This window comes from Seriola lalandi, unplaced genomic scaffold (assembly GCF_002814215.2).
Source record: "Seriola lalandi dorsalis isolate HSWRI2012SDOR001 ecotype SW California unplaced genomic scaffold, Sedor1 jcf7180002054267, whole genome shotgun sequence".
In the NCBI taxonomy this organism is placed as follows: domain Eukaryota; kingdom Metazoa; phylum Chordata; class Actinopteri; order Carangiformes; family Carangidae; genus Seriola; species Seriola lalandi.
This window is the reverse complement of record NW_019524820.1, coordinates 144,980-169,377: the sequence shown is the minus strand read 5'-3', so window position 1 is coordinate 169,377 and position 24,398 is coordinate 144,980. Positions and strand designations below refer to the sequence as shown.

At 40.5% G+C, this 24,398-nt stretch overlaps 2 protein-coding genes across 2 annotated transcripts; both read left to right on the top strand.

Moving 5' to 3' along the window:
• The first annotated feature begins 5,178 nt into the window (after nucleotides 1-5,178).
• lpla (lipoprotein lipase a) lies at nucleotides 5,179-13,075 on the top strand. Its single transcript, XM_023405229.2, has 10 exons — nucleotides 5,179-5,446; nucleotides 6,412-6,617; nucleotides 7,207-7,386; nucleotides 7,979-8,090; nucleotides 8,856-9,098; nucleotides 9,811-10,053; nucleotides 10,835-10,955; nucleotides 11,200-11,382; nucleotides 11,485-11,592; nucleotides 11,717-13,075. The coding sequence occupies exons 1-10, from the start codon at nucleotides 5,344-5,346 to the stop codon at nucleotides 11,766-11,768; spliced, it is 1,551 nt and encodes a 516-aa protein (XP_023260997.1). The 5' UTR covers nucleotides 5,179-5,343; the 3' UTR covers nucleotides 11,769-13,075.
• Nucleotides 13,076-17,987: 4,912 nt separating this feature from the next.
• Nucleotides 17,988-23,859, top strand: lpl2a (lipoprotein lipase 2 a). Its single transcript, XM_023405241.2, has 10 exons — nucleotides 17,988-18,230; nucleotides 19,166-19,362; nucleotides 19,712-19,891; nucleotides 20,117-20,228; nucleotides 20,366-20,599; nucleotides 21,159-21,401; nucleotides 21,729-21,849; nucleotides 22,087-22,305; nucleotides 22,458-22,565; nucleotides 22,655-23,859. Exons 1-10 carry the CDS (start codon nucleotides 18,131-18,133, stop codon nucleotides 22,674-22,676), a joined length of 1,536 nt encoding a protein of 511 aa, XP_023261009.1. The 5' UTR covers nucleotides 17,988-18,130; the 3' UTR covers nucleotides 22,677-23,859.
• The last annotated feature ends 539 nt before the right edge of the window (nucleotides 23,860-24,398 follow it).

Sequence of the window (24,398 nt, the reverse complement as noted above, 5' to 3'; positions counted from 1 at the left end):
AACAATTGCAGTACACTACTAACTACCCAATATCTGAAATAAGATCAGGGTGCAAAATAATTCAAAGAATTTAAATAGGAAATTCACATTGTCAGAAGTACATGTCCAGTTCCACATGTGCAACCCTCTCTCTGTGCTGCCACCCAGACACTGGAACCTCCTAGTGCAGTTGCAATCTAATAGTTATGAAACCTCTTCTTTCTCCTGAATTGGGACATCAGTGAGTTGAGAAAGTCCAGTCAGACCAGACTGGTGCTGACTGCTGCACACGAAACAACCCAAGTCTCCCTTTAGCCCCCACTACCATGACCAGCTGCTGTCATGGACTGAACATTGGACTCATTCAGGCTTCTGGTCTGCTGCATTCCACTCATAACATGCAGACAAACCACTGACACACATGAGCAAGAGTGCTTATGTAATGTTAAAGCAAGGTATTGTGGCTTTCAGAGAGAGCGAAAGCCTACACAAAACTGTACTGAACAGACACAGCCACTGCAGAGTGTGTGTCTTTATGTGTGCACATCTACACACACTGATATATGCATGCTTGCTTTATGTTCGAATTATTCCTGCTGGGACTCTGTGTTCGTGACAAATGTGTGTATGCATGTGTGTACTGGACACAATGTATAAAGGACAGCAACTGACACACAGCAACAGATGCACAGCCTCCAACCCATTTGTTCCTGTGTGTGTGTGTGTGTGTGTGTGTGTGTGTATGTGTGTGTGTGTGTGTGTGTGTGTGTGTGTGTGTGTGTGTGTGTTAATGTTCATATATAACAATATTAGTGTTAATACAGAATTGTTAGTTTGCAGTCTGATGCAGGAACATAGTTGCTATTTGTACTCATTCCTCTGCATGTAGTGTATGTACACCACATGCATGCACACACACATACATGTACATATACTGTAGATGTATTTACACAGACATGCCTACTTAACTGGCTATGTAGGAGTGCCACTTTAGGGTATGGCACCTGTCCTTGGAGTTTGGTTTCATACATATATACAGTATATTTCTATATGCATGTCACCTGTCCACACATCCAGCACTCATACAGGATACATTGCCAATGATATATTGGAATGCATGCTCCAAAAGACTCTGCAAAAGCAAAACAGCCCACAGCGGAGCCCCAGAGGTGATTTTATCTGCTTTTTCACCTGAAAAAGTATTCAAGGCTCATGCATGTGCAATAAAACAAAAAATAATGGTTAGTTTGGAAACAAAATGTATTAGCTCCTAAATTCAACAGAGGTAAATTTTAGACACAACATTTCTTTTTTTTCCACAGGAATTCTAGATTAACTGGTGTTTCACTTACTGGAAAGTGAGGAGTGAAAGGTTCATGAAAGTGGTGCACGCAGTTGACACAGTGTGGATACAAACAAGAGACACGCTCAGTGCACAGATTGCGTGTACTTGCACACAGTATGCACATCAATTAGTTTCCTCGTTAAACTGCCACACACAAGTGTATAACACAACCTCTTCATGTCACCCTTGAATAGAGGAATAAAATACTGCCTTCCTCACACACACACACACTCTCCGTCTTTCTGCAACCCTTTCATGACCTCACAGTATCTTTACTAAGAGACTCATAAAAGCCCAACTCCCGCAGAGGCGCCTTTCTTTCTTTCTGCCCTGGAAATGGTTTTCCTCCGAGGGATTTCTGAATGGGCAATTAAAGCTAAGATCAAGTGTAGTGTTGTATATAGCTCTCACGCCACAAGTGAACATCTTATGACTTGTGAAACCATGATTCAAGAGAATTTCTTCGATGTTATTTTCACCAGCTGGCTTCAAGGTTTCAGCAGAGCTTCCTGAAGGTCATTAGAGCTCCTGTCGTATTTGGACAGAGATGGCAATGAGAGAAGGTGGCAACATCCAGATAAAGGAGAACACAACGTGATCCGTGAAAATGAAGTAATGAAAAACAACGAGAGGATGGCCTTGCACAGGAAGCAACATGCAGGGAATACAGTTTAAGGGACAGAGAAAAACCAACTAATGTTAGGTTTAGAAGTTACCAGAAAACACTCAATAAACATGAAAATCAGCCGTCACATCTCCCATCTGCTGGTTGTGCATTAAACGCACTCTTTAGGTTGTGAGCCACATACTGTACACACATGGTTAAACAGAGGGGCCCCTGAAAATTCGCTTGCCAAGAATATTTATGCTGCATCGTTCTGTGAAACCAAACCCCTGCTCCGGTTTTCCTAGAATCAGGCCTCTCAGTGAGTCATCAGAACGAACATTTATATCGAGGATTTCACCATTTCGGGGGGTTTGCGAGTGTGTGTTTGCTGCTTAAACACGTGTTCATGAGGTTTATGTCTCACTTTTATGGATTTGTGTGTGCACGACTGACTGTATGTTGTTGTGACTGGTGGTTTAAATTACACCTGCAGCTACACCTGCAGAGAGAGTGTTTTCTACAGTGGTCTGCTCTTTTAGACCCTGTAAACACAAGTAAACTCTCAGGCAGGAAGTGAAATGGATAAAGAAACAGTTGGGATGTGTTTATTGCTTATTTAAATATTTGCAATTAGTCAAAATGACACATGGACCCGAAAACATCCAGTAGACTTGTGAAGTGGACCGTGTGGCTCTGCACATGCTCCAGGCTACAAGATGCTCTGCCAGTAATGCAAACAGAGAAATTCAAAACAAATGTGCAGCCTTTTAGATTCGCAAGACTTCAGAAGAAAAAGCAGCAACAGGAAAGTGAAGGAATTCCTCCCCAGCAGGAAATCTATGTTCTCTCTGCAGTGATCTTTTAATTTCCTCAGCAGGTTCTCAGGGTCAGACGCCAAACTAACTGGAACATGTCAGATCTGAATTCAGACCGAAACCACCACAAGAAAAAAAAACTAACAAACAAACGCAAAACTCATCTTCCACAAAGATAAACATCATTTGGATGATGTTGCCTGGGTGTGTCTCATACAGGATATTCATCAGTCATGCTGAAACATCTCTGCCTTGTGGTTTTTCACCGTGGATCTCCCTCAGGGTCAAGCACAGTGACCGCAGTGAATGCAGAGATCAAGACTGAGATCACAGGCTGAGGGAAAGGCGTTGTCCTTCTGTCTAATCACTGGGTCGGGCCTGCTGGTCGGACCATAAGCATCACGTTCCTAACACATGTAGATGTATATAAGTATACATACTGTATATTCAAACATGCACGATAAAATGAACCTTTTAGAGAAGGTAAATATAGAGCAGTAGTTGATTACTGAGGAAAAGGGTTCAATCATGCAGGAAATGTCAGTCTTTCATGAAGAAAAGTGAACCAGTTACATGCAGGTTGTCTTATTCGTCCCATCTTTGCATTAAACTAAATGTTTTGTCTTGGGCCCTGGAGACTATCGGCCCTCTGAAACAGCTTAAAAATCATAATTAACATTGTGATACTTTATGACTAGTAGTGTAACAATTTGTTTATAAAGGAGATAGACCTCCCTGGGGTGTAACTGCCCCCCAAGATAAGTAACGTAGTAATGTGGGCTAAGATAGGATAACATTTGTTTGTCTGTGAATTACCTTTTGGCAAACAAAGGGAATATACTAAATATTCATTTATTCATGCAAAGCCCATACGACATGAAGCATGAAACATTTCATTATTTGATGTAACAAATCTTTCTGGTTGTGTCCGTGTTTTGCCACCTTCATCAAATGTTTGTGGCATTTCTCTCAGGCCTGCTTTTATCCTCCTCATGTCTGGATTTTTTTGAGCTTGTTGTATGTCCCCACAAATACTGTAGGTTTAACCGCCACCGTAAAGTTTGCTCTGTGTCTCTAAACATCTTGTTTTTGTTTTACATGGCATGACATGGGCCAGGAATGTGCTTTTCTCTCTTTTCAAGGTTTTATGTCTTCATGCGATTTGAGGGCATGGGACAAGAAGTTGAGGTCATTTTTCATCCTTTTGTGCTTTGTCACGGTTTCCGAAATATAGACGGCTCAACCATAGAATGGATATAAACAGGGCTCCACCAATGAGAGTGGGGGGCTCTGTAACACACCCACACTGCTCAGAAGATCTTTCTGAGATGTACTGGATATTCTCCATGCCATAAGAAGCAGCTGCCTCTGTCAGGGCTTTTCAGGCCACACCATCAATAAAATCAACTCAGATTTAACATAGGTATAATAAACATCAGTGATATGTGATCCGTCTTTCATGTTGGATTAACAAAGCAGACTGCTCACAATGATTCAATTTCTTGTTTTTATTTTCATTTCCTTTTTGATTCTTTGTTCATTTCACTTCCTTGTAAAGCACTTTGTAACTGTGTTAAGAAAAGGGCTACACATAAAAAGTGTATTATTACTATTATATTTAGAGGGATAAGAAATCCAATCAATTTATTTCACTTCTGACCCTGGGAAGAGAAAGATGGCTGAAAGACAAAAGGCTGGTCATTAAAAGTCTGCATAGTCTGCAGCCCATTTCATACGATTCAGTCCCATGTGGGAAGGAAGAACAGCCACTGCCAGGGGCCTTTAGTCTAAAGACAGACAATAGGAAAAAACAGAAAATATTAACACCAAAAAATGAATCAAACCGATAAAATCGCATCATTTTCAATGTTACAGTATAAAAATACACCAGTTTTGGTGTTCAATTAGTAAAAACATTACCTCCTTTTAATGACATTTCTCTGTATTAAAACCATTTAGACTTTGATTTTTTTTTTTTCACATTTCTGGCCACAAAACTGGACTCCCTGAAAATGAACACCTCCATCATGCAAGTGAACTCTTCACAAAAGATTTGCACATATAAATTCCAGATAATTTCTTTGTTCTTTACACCAGGATAACATAAGTCATGAAATAACTATATCATATTCATTTTCACACACAAAAAAAGTCTAGAGTCCAATTCAACTTTCTTGTATAGTCTCCTATAAATCCAACAACTTCATTGAGCTTCGTAGCTGATAATCAAGTCTAATAATAGTGTTGACATTAGACTGTGTACAGAGGGCTGGGGGTAGCAGTGCATCAGCTCCCCTATGCGGAAGATTGTGAATGATTTCTCCTGGTGATTAAGATCAGGGACAAAGGTTAAACTCCGCCCTCTAAACTTCAGCCAATCGTGTCTGAATATTCAAATGAGCCACCCATAAAGATGACTTGGAGCGGCAACATTGACAGACCACAAGAAGAAACTTCAGTCCTTAACCGCAACTCCATACAGCGCTGTGACCGGTGCTCTGTGTGTTATACTAAACGATTGGATATAAAACTGTTCGACCAACACCCAGAGATTTTTTTATTCAGGATATTTTTTTAGAAAAAAAAGGCTCAATAATATGGGAGAAGAAAATATCAGTTTTTTGGCTGTTTGGATAATTTTGGGAAACATTTTCTTAACTTTTTCTTCTGTCCCTGAAGCCACCACCGACACTGTGTTTGGTAAGACTGAGCTAACATTGCATTTAAAAAAAAAATTTTTTTGGCAGGATGTTATTTTCATGATATATCGGCAGCTTTAATGAAGTCAACATAAGTGGGAAGCAGGTTAATTAATGCATGCTGTTACGCGTTGACCGAGAATAACCCCGTGAAAAGTTTTCTGGTCTGCAGGTCTGCATCCCATTTCATAGCATTGAGCCTCATGTGAGCAGGAAGAAAAGCCGCTGCTGGGGGCCTTTTGTCTGAAGACAGACAAGAGGGAAAAAGAAAACATTAATAATGAAAAAATCAATCCATTTAAAATCATATTATTTAAAATGCAGGAGTATAAAAGAGCATCCGTTTTATTGCTGAATTAGAAAAACATTACAATCTCCACTTAAAATCACTTGGACTCATTCAATTTTTTTCATTTCTGTATTTCTACTAAAGCGGACTCCCTGAAAGAATGGGATTGGTTTAGAGGTGAATTTTTAAATCCATTTTTAATGCATGTATCTCAAGTTTAGCAAACCCAGGTATTAACAGTGGTTTCATGCAGATACTTTCACTAGTAAAAATGCAGGGGAGACAAAAGGGGGCGACACTACCATGCTCTATGTCTCAGTGTTGTTGCTGCTTGAGCGAGTCACGCTGGTGAGATTAGTGCTCGCTAAGTATTATTGACTGGAGCAAGTTTTCATAATTTGCATGCATGTTTTTTTTTTATTGAAGACGGTTTAATTTATTTTGTTTTCTGCAAAACATCAGTGTTTCCAACAGCTGCATGATTATTGTATGAATATACATGATTAAACTGTGTAATAAAAATCTAATTTATCAAATTTATCTTTTCCCCGGTCAGACAACAGTCATCTGCATTTCTATCATGCCACAACAATTTAATAACCTACTGCATACTGTCTCTCTCCCTCTCTCTCTCTCTCTCTGTCTGTCTGTCTCTCTCTTTGTGTGTGTTGTAACAGTAAACCCCACAGTCTCCACTTCTCCCCTGCCGACCACCGCTGAATGGCTGACAAACTACACCAACATTGTGTCCAAGTTCTCCCTGCGCACGGCAGACATCCCTGATGACGACATGTGCTACATCGTGGCCGGAAGGCCAGAAACCATCAAAGAGTGTGAATTCAACTCAGAAACACAGACCTTCGTTGTGATACATGGCTGGACGGTATGTCACTCAGCATAAATAATCTATACAGGTAGCCTATATTAGCAGCTTTTATCAGTCTGTGTTGTGGGTGTTTCATTACTTAAGTATCTGTTTGTGTAATGATGATGTTGACAAAAAACTTCAAATTTATAAAACAGCATGTTGCATAAACATAAAATAAACGGGGGTTGAGTCATGTTAACACAATTTGGAACAACCTAACTAACTGATCATAAACAATGAACCAAGTCCAAGAACTGACAGAGTGAATTGAGAGTTGTGATTCAGGCTCAGCTGATGAACATCCATTCAGTAAAACCGAGATAAGTGTTAATGTAACAGCAAGTATTCTCAAAATACACTTTATTTTTGAGAAAACAGACTGAGAGTAGTGCGTTAGCGTTGTGAACAGCCCATGCATCTCCTATAATGTGATTTATAGCCAGTCAAGCAACAAGATGTGAACCTGATGACACTCTGGCTGCTCTCCAACCACAGGACACAGAACGAGGGCTAAGGCCAGAATATATCACACTATCTTGCAACTGACCTTAGAAATGTGTGTGACCACGTGTGTGTGTGTGTGTGTGTGTGTGTTTAACTATAGGTAACAGGGATGTTTGAGAGCTGGGTGCACAAGCTGGTGTCTGCGCTGTACGAGCGAGAGCCCACTGCCAATGTCATTGTGGTGGACTGGCTGACCCGTGCCAACCAGCACTACCCGACCTCTGCAGCCTACACCAAACTAGTGGGCCGCGATGTCGCCAAGTTTGTTACCTGGTTACAAGTGAGTGTTTTAGCTGATTGACAGCTAAATTACAGATAGAATCACATTTCCCACATCCTCTTTGTTGATTGTTGCCTTTGACCTACTGCAATTGAATAACCAAATTATCCTGTTAAAATTGCCAGCAAAGAAATTAGAGCAGCTGGTGAATCTGTAGCTGATGATGTAATGTTTTTGTATCCAGCGGATATGTCTTCCTACTGGTTATGATTGTAAAAGATCCATAAAGGCGTTTTATGGCCATGTCTGTGGCTCACAGCGGCCTCTCATTACAAGGCTCAGTATTAAGTGGAGCACAGCATTTATATGAACAACTTCAAGGTGTATTGGCATCCTCTGTTTACGTGACTTCCAAGTTTAAAGCTTGCAAAATGTTGGCAAAGCATAAAATAACACAAATTAATCCTTGCCTTGGATAATGTCCCAGACTCTATTAAGACTTGAACTTGAGTGCTGCAGAGCTTCGCCAGGTTCGGCCCACTGTTGGTTTTAATTCCTTCCACCAAGTCTGCAGGATTCACTTTAAACCATTTCTAAGGTACGTCAACATGTCAAGCTTTCTGACACATCTCATCCATCTCTTCCCTTCCAGAATGAGCTGCAGTTGCCCTGGGGGAGGATTCACCTGCTGGGTTACAGTCTGGGAGCACATGTGGCTGGAATCGCCGGAGACCTCACTGACCATAAAATCAGCAGGATCACAGGTGCGAACCTTAACTTAACCAATGGATCATCATCTGCTTACATTACATTACAGATAAGCATAGGGGGGCATAGATAGATACTGTAAGTACTGATACTCTCAGTTCTGATTAATCAGTGGATAAACCTGCACCTTTTCACATAATAACACTTGATTTAAGCCTGAATTTATGAACAAAAAATTGTCGGCTCTAAGTGCAACTTTTTTTTAGTATTGATTAGTTTATTATAAGTGATTTAAGTAAAGGAATCATCAAAGGTAAATTCTGCTTTGAGCGCAGTGTGTTTCCTCCTCTTTACCAATCAAGTATGACCATGTGTAGTGTGTTTTAAAGACTTTATATGTCTACAGCTAATGAAAGTATGCATGTGAACAGGCTGTACTGTACTGTAATGTATGAGCACTTTTCTTTGCAGCCCAGCTCGTGAAAACAGCACAGCTCGCCAATGAAATATAATCTGTCGCCAGTTACATTCCAGGCCTGTATTGTATGTGTGCACATAGTCAGTTAGTAGCTCCAATCCCCCTATTTGTCACAATGAAGTTTATCCAGCTTTGAAGTCTCTCTGACCTGCTTAGAATAATGGTGTGTTTACTGTGAGAGCAGTAGCCCATTAAGAGCCCACAGTCTCTGCTTCACATTTTTCTGAGCTGCAGTGAGTCTGCAGAGCTGCACACGGCAGAAAGAGTCCAAATGAAACACATACTCTAATGATTAAATGTACAGTTTTTAATCCACAACATCCATTCTCCTCTTTCTACCCAGGTCTGGATCCGGCTGGTCCCACCTTTGAGCATGCAGATGACCAGAGCACCCTGTCCCGAGGCGATGCCCAGTTTGTGGACGTCCTGCACACCAACACCAGGGGCTCCCCAGACCGCAGCATCGGCATCCAGAGGCCTGTGGGCCACATCGACATTTACCCCAACGGAGGCACCTTCCAGCCTGGCTGCGATATCCAGAATACCTTGCTAGGGATTGCAATGGAAGGGATCAAGGGACTTCAAAGTATGTACCACAAACCCTCCCTGCTGTTTGTAATTAGTTTTAGAGGCTTTACTCAGGTTTTAATTTATACAGTGCAAATGCTGTGGTTTGTTAGCACTCAGTCACTTTGGCAGTAGGGTAATACAGTCAGTATGAAGTCCACACACTCTGCCTCTGTGTTGGCAAGCATCTGCCCTTATTATAAAAGTGTCACCACGCTACAAGAGTTAAATTTAGGGAGACCCTGTTACATCTGCTCAAACCTGGTGGTATCAATCTTCTCCACCTCCTCTGTGTGACACACTGCACCATAAATACACAACTCAGCTCACATTAAAGTGAACATTTTGTAACAACAGTGTTGTGAATCATCAAGACAGGTTCATGTACGTGTACAGACACTTTTGACTCTCAGGGGCTACAATTACAATATGCTTGCCTCCAGTCATAACAGCTACGGATTCACAGTATGTCACAGACATGTTCTTTTATACGTAGAGATGAAAGGCCTTGCGTGTTGTTTTGCTGGTTCACTGCTTCTTAGCTTTTGCTAAGTTCTTTAACTGAGCGAGGCAGGACTAAGTGAGAAATACCATCTGAGTCAGCGTTCAGTGGTGGCTGACGTGAAGATTCAGAAAGAGCCACAAATGAGGAAGATATTTTCTCTGCGTAGCATTACCTGGGAATAGATGAGGAGCTTTCATAAAGTCTTTGCTCTGTGTGTGTGTTGCAGACATGGACCAGCTCGTCAAATGCTCCCACGAGCGCTCCATCCACCTGTTTATCGACTCTCTGCTGAACACCCAGCAGCAGAGTTTTGCGTACCGCTGCAACTCCAAAGAGGCCTTTAACAAAGGACTGTGCCTCAACTGCAGGAAGAATCGCTGCAACAAGCTCGGCTACAACATCAACAAGGTCCGCACGGCCCGCAGCACGAAGATGTACCTCAAGACTCGTGACATGATGCCATACAAAGGTAAATACCAAGAAAAAAGGACATCTAGTACCTAAAAGGAATATTGTATCTCTCAGTAATATTTAGGTAAAGGAGAATTTGTAGGTTTTGTTCTGGCTTAAGTCATGTACTTTACTGAGGATTAGTGAGAGTTGAGTTAATTAATGCACATACATCAACTGGAGTAATCCCCAGTGTGTGAGCTACTGTTGCTGAATGTGCTTAGTCTGGATGTGACTGCTCGGAGATGGAATTAATATTAGTACAGTTAGTGTTGTTACAAATAGACCACACACGATTTGTGGACAGGGTAACACTTCATGCGAGCCCATATGTACAACAAGTAGCAAACACTCAGGAGGTCACATGAACAGGAGGTCATGGGTATTTTAGTGGGTATGCTAAGGTAATGCGACACCGCTATATGTAATGCACCGTCAATGGAAAAGTTTATTTAAGATTTTGGAACAAGTCAACAGTATTATTGTTGCACAGTGAGATGATAATATTTTAGAGATGCAAATTTGTATTGAAAGCTTAGTATGTTTGGTACACACTTATATAGTCATATACGAGGGTGTGTAAATGAAACCAGGGAGGATTTTGTTTAAATGCAGCACTATGAGTGTCACATGAGGACAGAAAGATCAAGGTTACATAACGGCTTTTCTAGTGTTAAACTAACTTTAAGTCGTGTTATGAGAAACATGGACCAGTTGCTGGGAACCTGTCAAGCTGTGAGAAAGTGTATAAAGTGTAAAACTGACCCTCAGTAAACTTTCTGCTTCCTCCCCTCTCACAGTTTTCCATTACCAAGTGAAGGTTCATTTCTTCAGTAAGGACCGGCTGAGCTTCACAGAGCAGCCAATGAAGATTTCCCTGTTTGGAACCCATGGAGAGAAGAATGACATTTCCTCTGTCCTGTACGTACACCAAACACCAGAAACACACACACACACACACACACATGCATGTGCAAATTACAAGAAAAAGCAAAGAGATAGTCAACATGGTATTTCCAACCGTTCCGACTCTAAACAAACTTTAAAGGCCCTCATGCTATTTACGTCACGAACATGTATGCTGACACACACATGCACACATGCCAAGGATGCCTTTAAACTGAGCGGCTGACCTTTGAACATCACATTTCCTTTCACCCTGCAGGCCAGTCATGAACGGTAACAGCACTTTGTCCTTCCTCATCACCACCGATGTCGACATCGGAGACTTGATGATCGTGAAGATGCGCTGGGAGAAGGACACGATCATCAGCTGGTCCAACTGGTGGGGCAGCAGCATGTTCCACATCCGGAAACTGCGCATCAAGTCTGGGGAGACCCAGTCCAAGTAAGCTGTCAGCAACACAGAGACACAGAATAGACCTGGTGATATTTATGTATTTCCATTTAAAATGACATTCACAACAATTGTTTTCCTGTGGAACTCCAGGGTGATCTTCAGTCCAAAGGAAGGAGAGTTTGCCTACCTTGTCAGGGGAGGAGAAGATGCAGTCTTTGTCAAGTCAAAAGAGGACAACAGGAGCCGTAAAGAGAGAAGGTAAGTTAAGAAGTAGCTTCTTCTAAATGGAGTCTGGATGGGCCACCTAAAAAATGAGCCTTGTTGTGTACCATAAGAAGCAGGAGTTCTCCTGTTCACTGTTCTCTTTTGTTTTCCTTTCCAGGATGCACAAGCTAAAAATGCAGGGCAGTCTTTTTGGGCAGAACGATGCTTGAAGTTGCACTTGACCACACACCCACATCATGCACACTATCCATCTCTACATACATACCCAAAGATGGACAGCACACAGCAACACTGGGAAGGCCTCTGCAAGTAACTGGACATATATAGGGACTGCTGCGTTTTTTCTGATTCTTCCTGTTTTTCCTCAACTCCCAGTGCAACCAACACAACCTCAATGACAGTGCTGGAAATCAGTCTGTTCATAAGCTCTCTCCTATCTCTGAACGCTCTCTCTGCTGCTGAAAAATGTTTCAGGCTTCTTTGTGATGATGTGCTCCCAGTTTTACAAATTCACAGTAACTTTTGCTGCATATATTTGTAATCATTCATTTATGCTTTTGTAGCCTACATGTACTGTTTATACTGATTTTAATGTAATTTGAAATCCTGGACTGGTGTGTTTTCTTTACTTATGTGAACTTGGATTATTGTTAATGTAAAAATGATTCAGATTGACAGGCATAGTTTAGGCACATCTTTTTGTTTTTTGTTTGTTTTTTTAAATGTGCAAAATGATCACTTTGTCCCTAATGTTTGTCTTTACCTAACCACTAATTGCCAACAATCAACAGGGACCAAAGAAATATTTACTATCTGCTGAATGGAGAATCACAGTGGTCATTGTACATACCTTTTTTAATCAACATATATATATATATATATATATTTTTGAATATGAGTTCTGTGTTAATATCTGATCTCTTGAAGCCTTGCTTGTTCTTTGATTGCATCTTGGTTATTGTGTCACTGGTCACTTTAAAAAGCTCTTCGTCCCCTGCAGCCATATTAGATGTTAAGGTCATTGAGGGTGCAGTCCAGCAGGGACATGCATTCTTTAGTTTTGGTCATTTTCTTTCATGATGCAGTAAAGGCTAAGTTTGCCTGAAAACTTCATGAATGGGTCAATAGTTGAAAAATGAAATAGTTTACCTCATTGACTAAGCTCAGTCTACAATATGCCCTTATTTTGAAAGGTCAAATGTTTCAAAAATTGCTTAAAAAATAAAAATGAAATTTGTGATGGACTGGCCTACATGATAGCCATAATACATCTCAAGAATACTTCATATTGTATTTATTGAATGTACATTTATATATATGTATATTAAGCTGTAATATATTTTTGCCAGGCTTCCATTGTCATCTGTATTTTTATAAATGAAGCGTTTTGTGATTTTATGCAAAAGGCTTTGGAACGATCGATCAAATTGGTCTCCATGCCAGCTGTTGAGTGCATTTGTATGTATAAAGAAAGAGCCCAGGATGGTTTAATAAAGAGATAAACTACACATTTAAATCTTCCAGACTCCTCAAGTTGCTTTTAATAATAATAATTAAATAACTAACTCGTCAAAATATTGTGGACCTGTGTTGGAGTTAAGGTTGTCACTCACCATTTCATGGATGAGAAACGTGGAGAGAAACGTCTTGGCCAAGAGCTTACACATGTCTCTGTCATATATCAGTGTAATCAGATTTTAAATAACTTGTAGCAGCTCATTGATTTTGAAAGCAGATGAAAATATATTAAAATGTACACATAACATGCATTTAATCAATACAACTGTCTACACAGGCTGGGCAACAGCTCATGCTTCACTCGCTCCTGTTTGGACACTGATTGGAGGACTGTGAATAACTGTAACAGTTGTTAGACACTAGTGCTGCTGCGCTGCTTTCACTGCATAGCCTGCGCAGACACTATGAACTGATCTATACCAACAAAACAGGGAACCTGCTCATAAAAACATTGCTCTGTAGTGCCACCAGTGGTCAAAAGCTCCACAGTGTGACTTTAAGTAGGTTGTTATTTATACTGTATACTCTCCCTCATGGCTTACAACTGTGTTAACACAAACCTCATTGTAGATCAGCCAACATCTGAAGGCACTTAGAGCTAACATCCAACATGTTTTAATAGTACCGGATTATAACTGGTTGTTGTTGCTAAGCCAGCTTTGCTAAAAATTCAAAACATATTGCATAACACCGAACCAATCCAAAGTATAGCTGCGAAAAAAAAAAACCATGTATCTCTGATTCTTTGAGTTTGTTGAAGAGATTCCAACTCGACTGTGGAAAGGGAGGAAAGGCACTGAGCAACAGTTGGGATTAGGACGAAGTTAATGAAGTGAAAAACAGTATGACGAGTAACTCATGCTTCAGTTCCTTTAAATTTGGATTATTGTAGTTGGTTGACACTTGAAAGGCCAATCTGCCCCTCAGCTGACAGCTGTTTTGATCTGAATGTATCAAATCAAATTATTAAATCTTCTGAAGAAAAATGTTTTTCTCGTCTGCAAGTGTTGTTTCCAGAATTGGGATACTGAAAGGAATAATGATGCATAATCACATTTTTCTACTTGTTTTTTCGTCTAATCATGAATGAAACAAAGAAAATGCAGTTGACAATGTTTTACCCTTTAACACTGAAACATTCCCTCATTGTATGTCTGCTATTTATATTCTGTACAAATCATCAATCACAAATCAGCATTTCATGATCTTCAGACTATTGGTAGGATATACCATTGGTTCCCTTTGGTTGACAAAACTTTTAACATTCTTTATTCATCACTATGTGAACTATTTGACCTCACCCACAAAGTATCACTGACATTATACCTCATATCCCTTATATGCTGACATTTCTCGAACAACAGTGGAGAAGATTGAATGCAAACATCTGTATCAATGTGCCCTGAAATCGACTGTGTATAAGAGAGGTGAGGAAAGAGTAATAATAAGAGCTGAGGACACTGGTTCCAGCTTGCACAATAGTAAAGTAAAACATCATGTGAACATCCATCTTATCTCTCTCACTGTGGTCACTGTGGAAACACTACCTCATGACTTTGTGTTGGTGGTGGACAAAAAAGACTTTTAAAATGGTGTTCAGCAACCAATGTGCAACCTGGCTCGAGAGCTACAAATCCTGTATGTATCTAACTCTTGAGAACTGTCTCTTTTCCTGTCAATGATTCAAACACATCAAGATCTGCTACAAGCCTCCCTAAAGTCAGTACAATATATTGGTCTTTTGCATCATATATTATTCCTAGAAGTAATCCTGGAAAATAAGTCTTGGAAGTCCAGTAAATTTAAGACATTTTGTTGTTTCCAAACTTTGTGGAGGAGTTATTGCTTGTCCACTATCTCTCTGCTGGTAATGACATATAAATCTGTAAATGTCTGACTCCCTCTGCTCTTCATTAGTTCCTCGTCACCACAGCAGAGTCCTTCCCTCGCAAAGGCGAGAACGCCTGGATAAGAACTGCAGCAGCAGTATGTGGGAAAACAAATGTAGTCACTGCTTTTCAAGGAAAATGTTATCATGTTCATGGAAGAGAAAAAGCTCATGAAGCCAGATGGTCTGCTGTGGGAGCAACGTCTGGTGTGTATATGTTTGTGTGTGTGTGTGTGTGTGTGTGTAAGGGAGGAAGAGGAAGAGCAACACTGAATTAAACAGCCTATATTACGCAGCTTTCCTCAGTGCCACTGAGGCTTCTCATAAAGCTAAAGCTTCGTTTTTGGATGAATGTGATGACTTGTCTTGGGTAGACAGCTGGACTCTGATTGGCTGAAACGGCAGCCCCTCTTATTTAAATCAGGGAAGGCTTCAGATGCTGCAAACCTGCCTGACTGGATGGAAGTGTGTGTCCACAGGGGAGCTGTGTTTTCATCTCCCCTCTCCTTTCATTTCCTGTCACCTCTCCACTGTTTGTTCCCTAATGAAAATAATCATTTTAAAAAATGCAGCCATGAACAAAGCCAGAGGTCATTTAACAATAAAGGATGCATTTTTGAAAATGCAATAACTAATTTGGATCAATATGTTGGTTGAAAACCACGCATTTCCAAATGTCAGGATTTTTTGAGATAAACTAAAGGATTAAGTTTCTTTATGGGTTAAGAAATGATCATACTTTTAAAGCCAACTAAAACATTCAAAACCCCACTGGACAATCTGAAAACGCCACTATCACAAAGCTGAAAACTGGACTGTTTTTCTTGGCTTATGAAAAGCTATTCATACAGAGCAGAAGAGAATTCTTCATTTCTACAACAGGGCTGTTGTTTCTACTGCTGACAGACTACTTCTACGGACTGTATTCTTTATGTAACGTTATCAAGTAAACTGTAGCTGTTATTACGCTGGAATCCGCACACTACCTGGTAATTGGTTACAATGTCAGTGGTTTGTTGGAACAAGTGTCAACATCCCTGTGAACATCACTGTTCAACTGACCCTCAAAGCAACAAGCTTGTAACTCTTCAACCATTAGCTCATCGGCCTCCTGCCCAGTTAATCTTGGCATCTCGCACCACAGTTTTGGGCAACAAGTCAACCAGAGGCAGCCAACTACTCTTGCCTGAATATTAGCACATGATCTCCGGCGGGCATGTAGCAGCATTTTTTACCCAGTTAAATGCTTTATGCAATAGGTCAAAGGTCAAAGTTTTTAAGTAATGGAAACTCAGAACATGCTATAATAGCAATCTGTGATTCCTAGTGATATTGCAGGCCAGCCAAGAGCTTTACTGACTGTTACACACTGTCCAAATGTTGCTGATGCTCAGGACCAGGTTTGTTGATCAGCACTGCCAGGAGTCTGAGAACAGGAACTTGATCCCAGTAGGTAATTTGATATTTCCCAAAATTAGATATTTTTGAAGATATTCTTTAGATATGTATATTCTAGTTTTTATTTTATGCCTCAGCGCCGGTGTAGCTGGAGGCACTATGTTTTCGGGTTGTCTGTCCATGTATCCTTGAGGGAATTTCTTCAAATTTGGTACAAACATTCACCTGGAACCAAGGATGAACTGATTAGCTTTTCGTGCTTAAAGGTCAAAGGTCAAAGTCACGGTGACTTCACAGAACACAATTTCGGCCTTGTGAAACGCAATATCTCCAGAACTCCTCAAGGGAATCCCTTGGCAGAAACATTCACTTGGATTCAAGGATGAACTGATCAAAATTTGGTGGTCAAAGGTAAAAGGTCAAGGTCAGTGTGACCTCTCAAAACACTTTTTTGCCATAATTCGAGACTTCACACAGCAATTATGACAAACTTTCACACAAATGGTCAGTATCTTATATAATTCTGGACAAACAAGACGTAACCTGAAACTAGTATACTGTATATATATACTTACATATATGATACGATGCTCTTTAAAAAGAAGAAAGAAGATAAGAATAAAATAACAGTCGCATCCTTTTTAAATGAAAGAGCTCAATAATTGCAAACTTTCAGCATACTAAGATTTGCTTGAAGCAGGTATACATCTGCTCTCATCTGGTCAGTGAAAAGGGGCCTGAAAACACTCCCTTATGTCCAGCCTATAGCTGCCTGCATCCTGGAATGTCAGGGAGAGCCAGCCATGTAGGTGACCGGTGACTCGTACTGTACACTGTTAGTGCGTCTGCTGCACTGTGCACAACAGCTGCAGCTCATGTCAGAAAACACTCATGACCTGCTCCTCCAGCCTGCATCAAGCAAACTGACTGTAAATACGACAACAGAATGAACCAAAGGTCTCAGAGTTCATCAGTGATTATAGTCTAAATACAATGGACTTTACAGGAAAATAAAGGAGAGGAAAACTTGAAGCTCATCTTTTGCAAACTTGCTTTTAACATGAAACTTAATATTATTATTATAATTATATTTTACCTTATTTATTTATTTTGTCTGTTGCTGTCTTTTTTTTTTTTTAAGTTTTATTATCATAACCTTTTTCTATTTGGCAGACAGAGCATTGAAGATAAATGTGTAACAAAAACATGTTTGAAATGAACAATTCGGTCCATAAACAAATGGCAATGAATCAGTTGTTACTCACTTTTTCATTGTTTTAGATTTGGTTTAGATTTTTCTACAGAAACCAGATAAACAATATATTATTAAATCACTTATACTGGGAAGTAGACAGTTAAATAACCAGCCCAACATGCAGATGTAATCCATTCCTCATGTTGGCTTTATTATATGGGCGAAACATACATTTAATAAAGTGAAAAACATGAATAATGCATTCTACTGGCTTTAATGAGAAGCTATGTTGCCAGCCAGTGCTGTTAGCTCCTCTCATAAAGCAGTCTAATGATTGACTTTACACATATTTTTCCATTCCCCGCCCGGGGGTCAGCAGCCAATGGCTTGTCAGAGGTACTATTTAAGACGCGGCATGTTTAAGGTGGTTCAGATATCAGCGCTCTGCGCGCAACACGACGCACAGGATTATTCTGAGAGGGAATTTGTTATACACGCTTTTCCTGCGACATATTATTGATTTGATTCGCTGTCAAAGGTATTTTCTCCAACAGGAATAAGCTGTAAGAGAAATGAAAGCGTGGCGGGTTCGGTTTCTGTACTTTCTGGTGTTGAATGCAGCTGTGCAGTATGTGACGTCCCTGGAAGAGGAGCTCGCCGATTCTATTTTTGGTGAGTTGCCAGTTTAACCTCATCCACACTTACTCACATCAACAGACTTTTCTACAGGACAGAGACTTTGGGCTTTTATATTGACGCAGATAATCGTCGTGAAAAACGTGTCATCTGAAGGAAAATCCTGCGCAGAGAGTGTGTACGAGCAGGGTGTGTAGTTTAAACTGAGGATAACATAAACTGTTTGCGTTATACAAGATACTATGAATCACGTGTCTATGACTAAACCTGTGTTTGTGCTCTCTGGGAAATACTCAACTTCCACTAGCTACTAATGTCCATGAGAGACAAGATGAAAGTGTTTGTTTTCCAAGAGCCAGCAGTGGACATGAGGAGAACAATGTGTTGAAAACATTCATGCAACTGAATCATCTGAACAGGAACTGCGTTTTCCAAGTACTATCATGAGCATTTATGTTTACAATATGGCCCCTAAATCGCCTCAAGCCTTAGGCAATGTAAGCCTTGTAAATATCTCTGTGGTTCCTACATACACCACCCCACCCCCCACTCTGAAATCCAGCACAACCCCCAGTTGAGTTGAGTCAGCTGACTGTGTCAGGACCACTGAAACTTGCACAGATTATAGTCGGTGAGGTGGCAGGAACAAAGCTGGGAAAAAAACACTTGGTAGTTTCTATGGAGCTCAGTCTGACCAAGTGAACCCTTATAACCCCTGAGAACTGGATTTGTTTAAGGTGGAAGCTCATTTACTGAGGGGCCCTGAGGGCCGGGCTTATTGGAGCCAGTCACTCAGTTAGCTAGTCAGGCGTCTCGGACCTCCCAGCAGAACATTAGATAAGATTTACACATCTGACAAAAACACCAGCTAGACAGAGGAGTTTCTTCTTGTCTTCTCTTTTATGTCTCTTCTTACACCTTTTGTTCAAGAGAAAAATGTCTTCATAAATCACACCTTTCTTCCCTTCCAGGTAACTTCCTCGAACCTCTGAGTGACTTGTTTGACCACAAAGATGATGGCAATCAAACTGTTGCCAAATTCTCCCTCCGCAAGCCATCCCATCCTGATGATGACCTGTGTTACATCATTCCTGGAAAACCTGACTCCCTGGCAGCCTGCACCTTCAACAGCACCTCCAAAACCTTCCTAGTAATCCACGGATGGACGGTGAGTGGAGATGCTTCAGCCTGTTGTGACCTGCCTAGGTCTCAAAACAACCCAGGGGCTTTGTTCACTTGACTCTGCTTTGGTTTAGAAAAGAAAACTGTGACTGGTGTTGTTTCATTACCTCACCAAGTTCTGGCGCCACAATGTTATGCAACAACATGTTGTAGTTAGTACTTAAGAACATGCTGTGAAGATGGTCAGGAGTTGGTTTACATTTGAGGCATATGGACATTAGACAGGCTAATTCCACCTGCAATTCCCCAAATTTGAATGTTATCAGTACCAGTGTGACCTTGTTGCAATGCTGTGTCACATAGTAAGTTCAGTGTTTTATCTGTCCTTTCAACAGTTGAGTGGTATGTTTGAAAGCTGGGTGGCAAAGCTGGTGTCAGCGCTGTATGAGAGAGAACAGACGGCTAACGTGATCGTGGTGGACTGGCTCACCTCGGCCCAGAACCACTATGTGGTTGCAGCTCAGAACACCAAGGCAGTGGGGCACGAGATCGCTCGCTTCATCGACTGGATCGAGGTCAGTGGGAGCAAAATGTCACAGGTGTCATTCACATGTGCCACCTGTCAATATCCATTTTTGAGGAGTAGATGGCTTTTCACTATCTGTTCATTAAAAAGCAAACTTAGTAAAGACTTGTACTTGTCATTAATTGCTTTTTGAATGATATCTTTGCCACAACATGGGCTTTAGTAATAGCTTCTTAAAATGTATAACTGTAAACTTTTCTTTTTCTCCTTAAAGGAAACCACCAACATGCCTCTTGAGAACATTCACCTGATTGGTTACAGCCTTGGGGCTCATGTGGCTGGATTTGCTGGCAGCCATGCAACCAATAAAGTTGGAAGAATAACTGGTAAACAAAACACAGCATTCTGACACATAAGGTTTAATTGCACATCTTGTAATCTTGCATTTTGATCTGGTCAAAGATCAGTTAATTGTAAATGGATTGGTTAATTCATTGTTGTCTCTTCCTGTCTCTGTCTGCAGGTCTGGACCCGGCTGGGCCTGACTTTGAGGGGGAGCACGCCCACAGACGCCTCTCACCAGACGACGCTTACTTTGTGGACGTCTTACACACCTTCACACGGGGCTCCCTGGGTCTCAGCATTGGGATCCAGCAGCCTGTCGGCCATGTGGACATTTACCCCAATGGAGGCAGCTTCCAGCCGGGCTGCAACCTCAGGGGGGCCCTGGAGAAGATCGCTAACTTCGGGATATTTGGTAAGGATAAGTTCAAATTCATCTGTAAAATGCAAACGATTCAAATGTAACTAAGCTTAAAACATGATAACTGCAACCAGAATGTGGTTCTTCTATTTTGGCTCAACATAATCATGCATTATTCAATATTTCTTCTAAGTAATTAAAACCTCCACTTCAGCCAGTATAACCTGCCATTAAACAATGATGCATCTGTTACAAACAGCTTACAATGCACATTTTTGTGATTATTAGTCTACACACAGTCCAGCAGCTTCAGTAAGACTGCAGCTACTTGCTGCTTGTTATTAATCTGTCTTAACAGTGAACATTGTTGCTGTCAGTTGCACAATGACCCCATTCAAACCGGGCTGAAAATAAACAGAAGGCCCTGAACATGGCAGAGGAAAGGTCAGATACAATATCAGTCATTCTGGCTGAATAGCCTGGTAGGTAAAGTAAGATAAAGTTTATTTAGCGATGTGTGGTCAGCAAACAAATAAAAATGTAACAAACTGGAAAATGTATTTCTCTTATTAAGAAGCACGTGTTTAAATATATTCCCCTCTTTCCTCCTCAGCTATCACTGATGCAATCAAGTGTGAACACGAGCGCTCGGTCCACCTCTTCATCGACTCTCTGCTGAACGAGCAGGATGCAGCCAAGGCCTACAGGTGCGGCAGCAACGACATGTTCAACCGCGGCATGTGTCTCAGCTGCCGCAAAGGCCGCTGCAACACGGTGGGCTATGACATTAGCAAAGTCCGCAAGGCGCGCAACGTTCAGATGTACACCAATACCCGAGCCTCCATGCCTTTCAGAGGTCAGTGGACTTTCAAAGCAACTCATCACTACTGTCACATAAAAACTGCTGCTCTATTTTCTACCGTACCCAGAGTCAAATTAACTAATAATATTGCAAAGGCCCAACAAGGTCCAATGTCTAAACTTTAAAAACTCTGTTATAAAAAAGTTTTAAGGAATTAAAGACTTTCTGAGCTTAGTAGTGTTTCAAATCCTGGATGTTCTGGCTGCAGCGGTCTGAGCACTCGCAGCTTAGTTTAGCTAAACCAACTAAACTGGAGCAGCTTGCAGCTACAGTAAACTACAGGCATGTTTAAAGTTTCCCAAATGTTCTCTCACTCTGCAGTTTACCACTATCAGCTGAAGATGCATTTCTCCAGTAAAGTGAACCGTTCAGAGATGGAGCCCTCCATCACTGTGTCGCTGTACGGAACAAAAGGAGAGGCTGAAAATCTGGAGCTTAAACTGTAAGTGGGCCCTTTAAAAATCAGTATAAAAGAGAATTACTGCACCGTGACTTGCATTTTTGAACTTATATGTAACAGTTGCACAGTAGCCTAAGAAAACAGCAACAGCATGAAGAAACCTTAAACAGTGATATATAATGGTTTTATCACTGTTTATGGCTCAAAGGTTTCAAGACTAGATAAATATCACTAGCTTGGAGCAGAGCACTAACATGTCTCTCTGTTTGTGTCTGGTAGGAAGGAAAAAATAGCCACAAATAGGACACATTCGTTCCTGCTGGTGACAGAGGAGGATATCGGTGACCTGATGATGTTGACGTTTAAATGGGAGGAGACAAACGGCTGGTCGGCCTCCAACATGTTGAAGATGGTTTCCTCTTGGTGGTCCGGTGACTCCGACAGCGCTAACATGGAGGTTCACAAAATCCGCATCCGAGCTGGCGAGACCCAGCAAAAGTAAGTATGTCATACAGGTATTGCACACTGTTTTAGCATTATTATGGAAAAGGTAAAAAAAGAAAAAAAGTCAACCATTGTACTGCCATCAATGGAATGAATGGGTCAAGCGCTCATATCGATCAACTATGTGTCATGAATTTCCTTTGCAGGATGGTGTTCTGTGTAAAAGACCCTGAAACTCAAAGCTTAAAACAGGAGGTCACATTTGTTAAATGTAAGGATGCATGGAGGACAGACCGGAAACAAACTGAAAAAAGGTGAGTTAGACTCTGTTCACCCTACCTCAGTGCTTTTGATATTGCCGTTAATGCTGATAAATGACAATGAACTTTGTCTTTGTCCGTAGAGTGACTCTGGAGAACCACTGACTCAGAAGAAAAGACCCAACTGTTGAAAGCCCTCCGGTCCATTTCAGCACTTAGTAAATAATTTATACATCTGTAACTTATTTTATTTCTCAAATTATACAAAACCCTCACCGCTTTGTACATATCCACAGAAGTTTGTTTCTTATTTAAAACAATGTGTATGTAAATTACTGTGTAATATTTTGTAGAAAAAAAAAGAAAAAAAAAGAAAAGTTTTTATGACACATAACTGTAACATCATTTGTACGAAAAGTAAATGCCTTTGTCTTTGGTAGAGATGGATACTATTCAGTCACATGCACATTTCATATTTATAGCACTGTGAAGAATGATGTCCTGCAGACTGTTGCCTTCTTAAGGTGTTTTATGCAATAGGGTACAATTGTATTACCTTCATATATTATCAGACTAATGCATAACCTAACAGAGCATTCACCACTGTGGCTCTCAGCACTATACGTGACTGTGGGACCTGGATCAGTGTGCCTTACGTTGAACGGTCGCTAGAAGTAAGCTGTTGCAAAATGAGATTGTCTTAACGTAGCGCTTTGTTGCTGTATTTTTCACCCGAGTTTTTCCTTTCATTTTTCTGTGAACCTTTTTGACCTTTACTGAACCACCTAAACATTCAAAAGATGGTGTTTCGATCACTTTCACAACATTTTTACTCGTGCTCATGTTACTATGAAGCTGTTACCTCAAAGAAATGCCTGACATTTTGTCGACCATTTTTCTTCTAAACTTTATGAGGTATGTTGTGATCCGTGTGAGGTAGAAGGCGGAGTTAATGTCAGTGATGCCACTTTGTTGTCTTTGTTTCCTTCTCAAAAGTTCATAAAAACATTTCCAGTCCTATGAGCATCACCTAAACCTCGGCTCTTTAGAGATCGGTACTGTAATCATTGTGACTTCATTTCCACCTACTTTATAAAAGAGGAAATGTTTCACCTTTGCACTGAAAACAGGGGACGACATTGCCAAACAAAGGTACTTGTACAGTAGATTTAATGTAAATACCATAATACTGATGATAGGTTTTGTAGTACGGAACACTGTTAGTTATATATTTTTACCTCTGGATGAACTTAATCTGTAAAATATGGATTCCTATAATCTTTTGTACGTATTTGTAAATATTCACTGTGCTGTATAAATTCTTTAATAAACCAAAACTGCCATCTGAGCGGTCATTCTGAGCGTGACATTTTATTTAGGGAATGAAATGATAAACTTAGTTTTATCCTGACCTTAATCATTCGGCAGCTCATTGTTATTAGTGTGGAATGTATTATCAAAGAAAAATGTGTTTGATGCAAATATTTTGACAAATGAAACTGTTTTTCAAGTCAAGGAATTGTTAAATCACCCAAAATAAACTCTGCAGTTTCTTCATGTCCTTGCAGTTGTGAGGCCACTGTCTTGATATGACTGTGTCAAGGTGACCCAATGTGAAAACACAGGTCCTGCAACCAGTAAAAGCACAGCAGTACTATCAGTATTAAATGTAGTTTCAACTCATTTATACACAGTTAGATAGTTATGACAATTTCTGTTCATTGTTTTTCTTTCTGGACTTTTCCCTAATCTTTGCTGTTCTCTTTCTTTGCCTCTAAGTCAACCTAAGAAGTTTAGACAAGAAACTACCTAAAATACTAGTTACTGCTTGCAATTTTTGAAAGAGTAATTCATATAGCTGTCAAATAAAAATTGTGGTGTACAAAA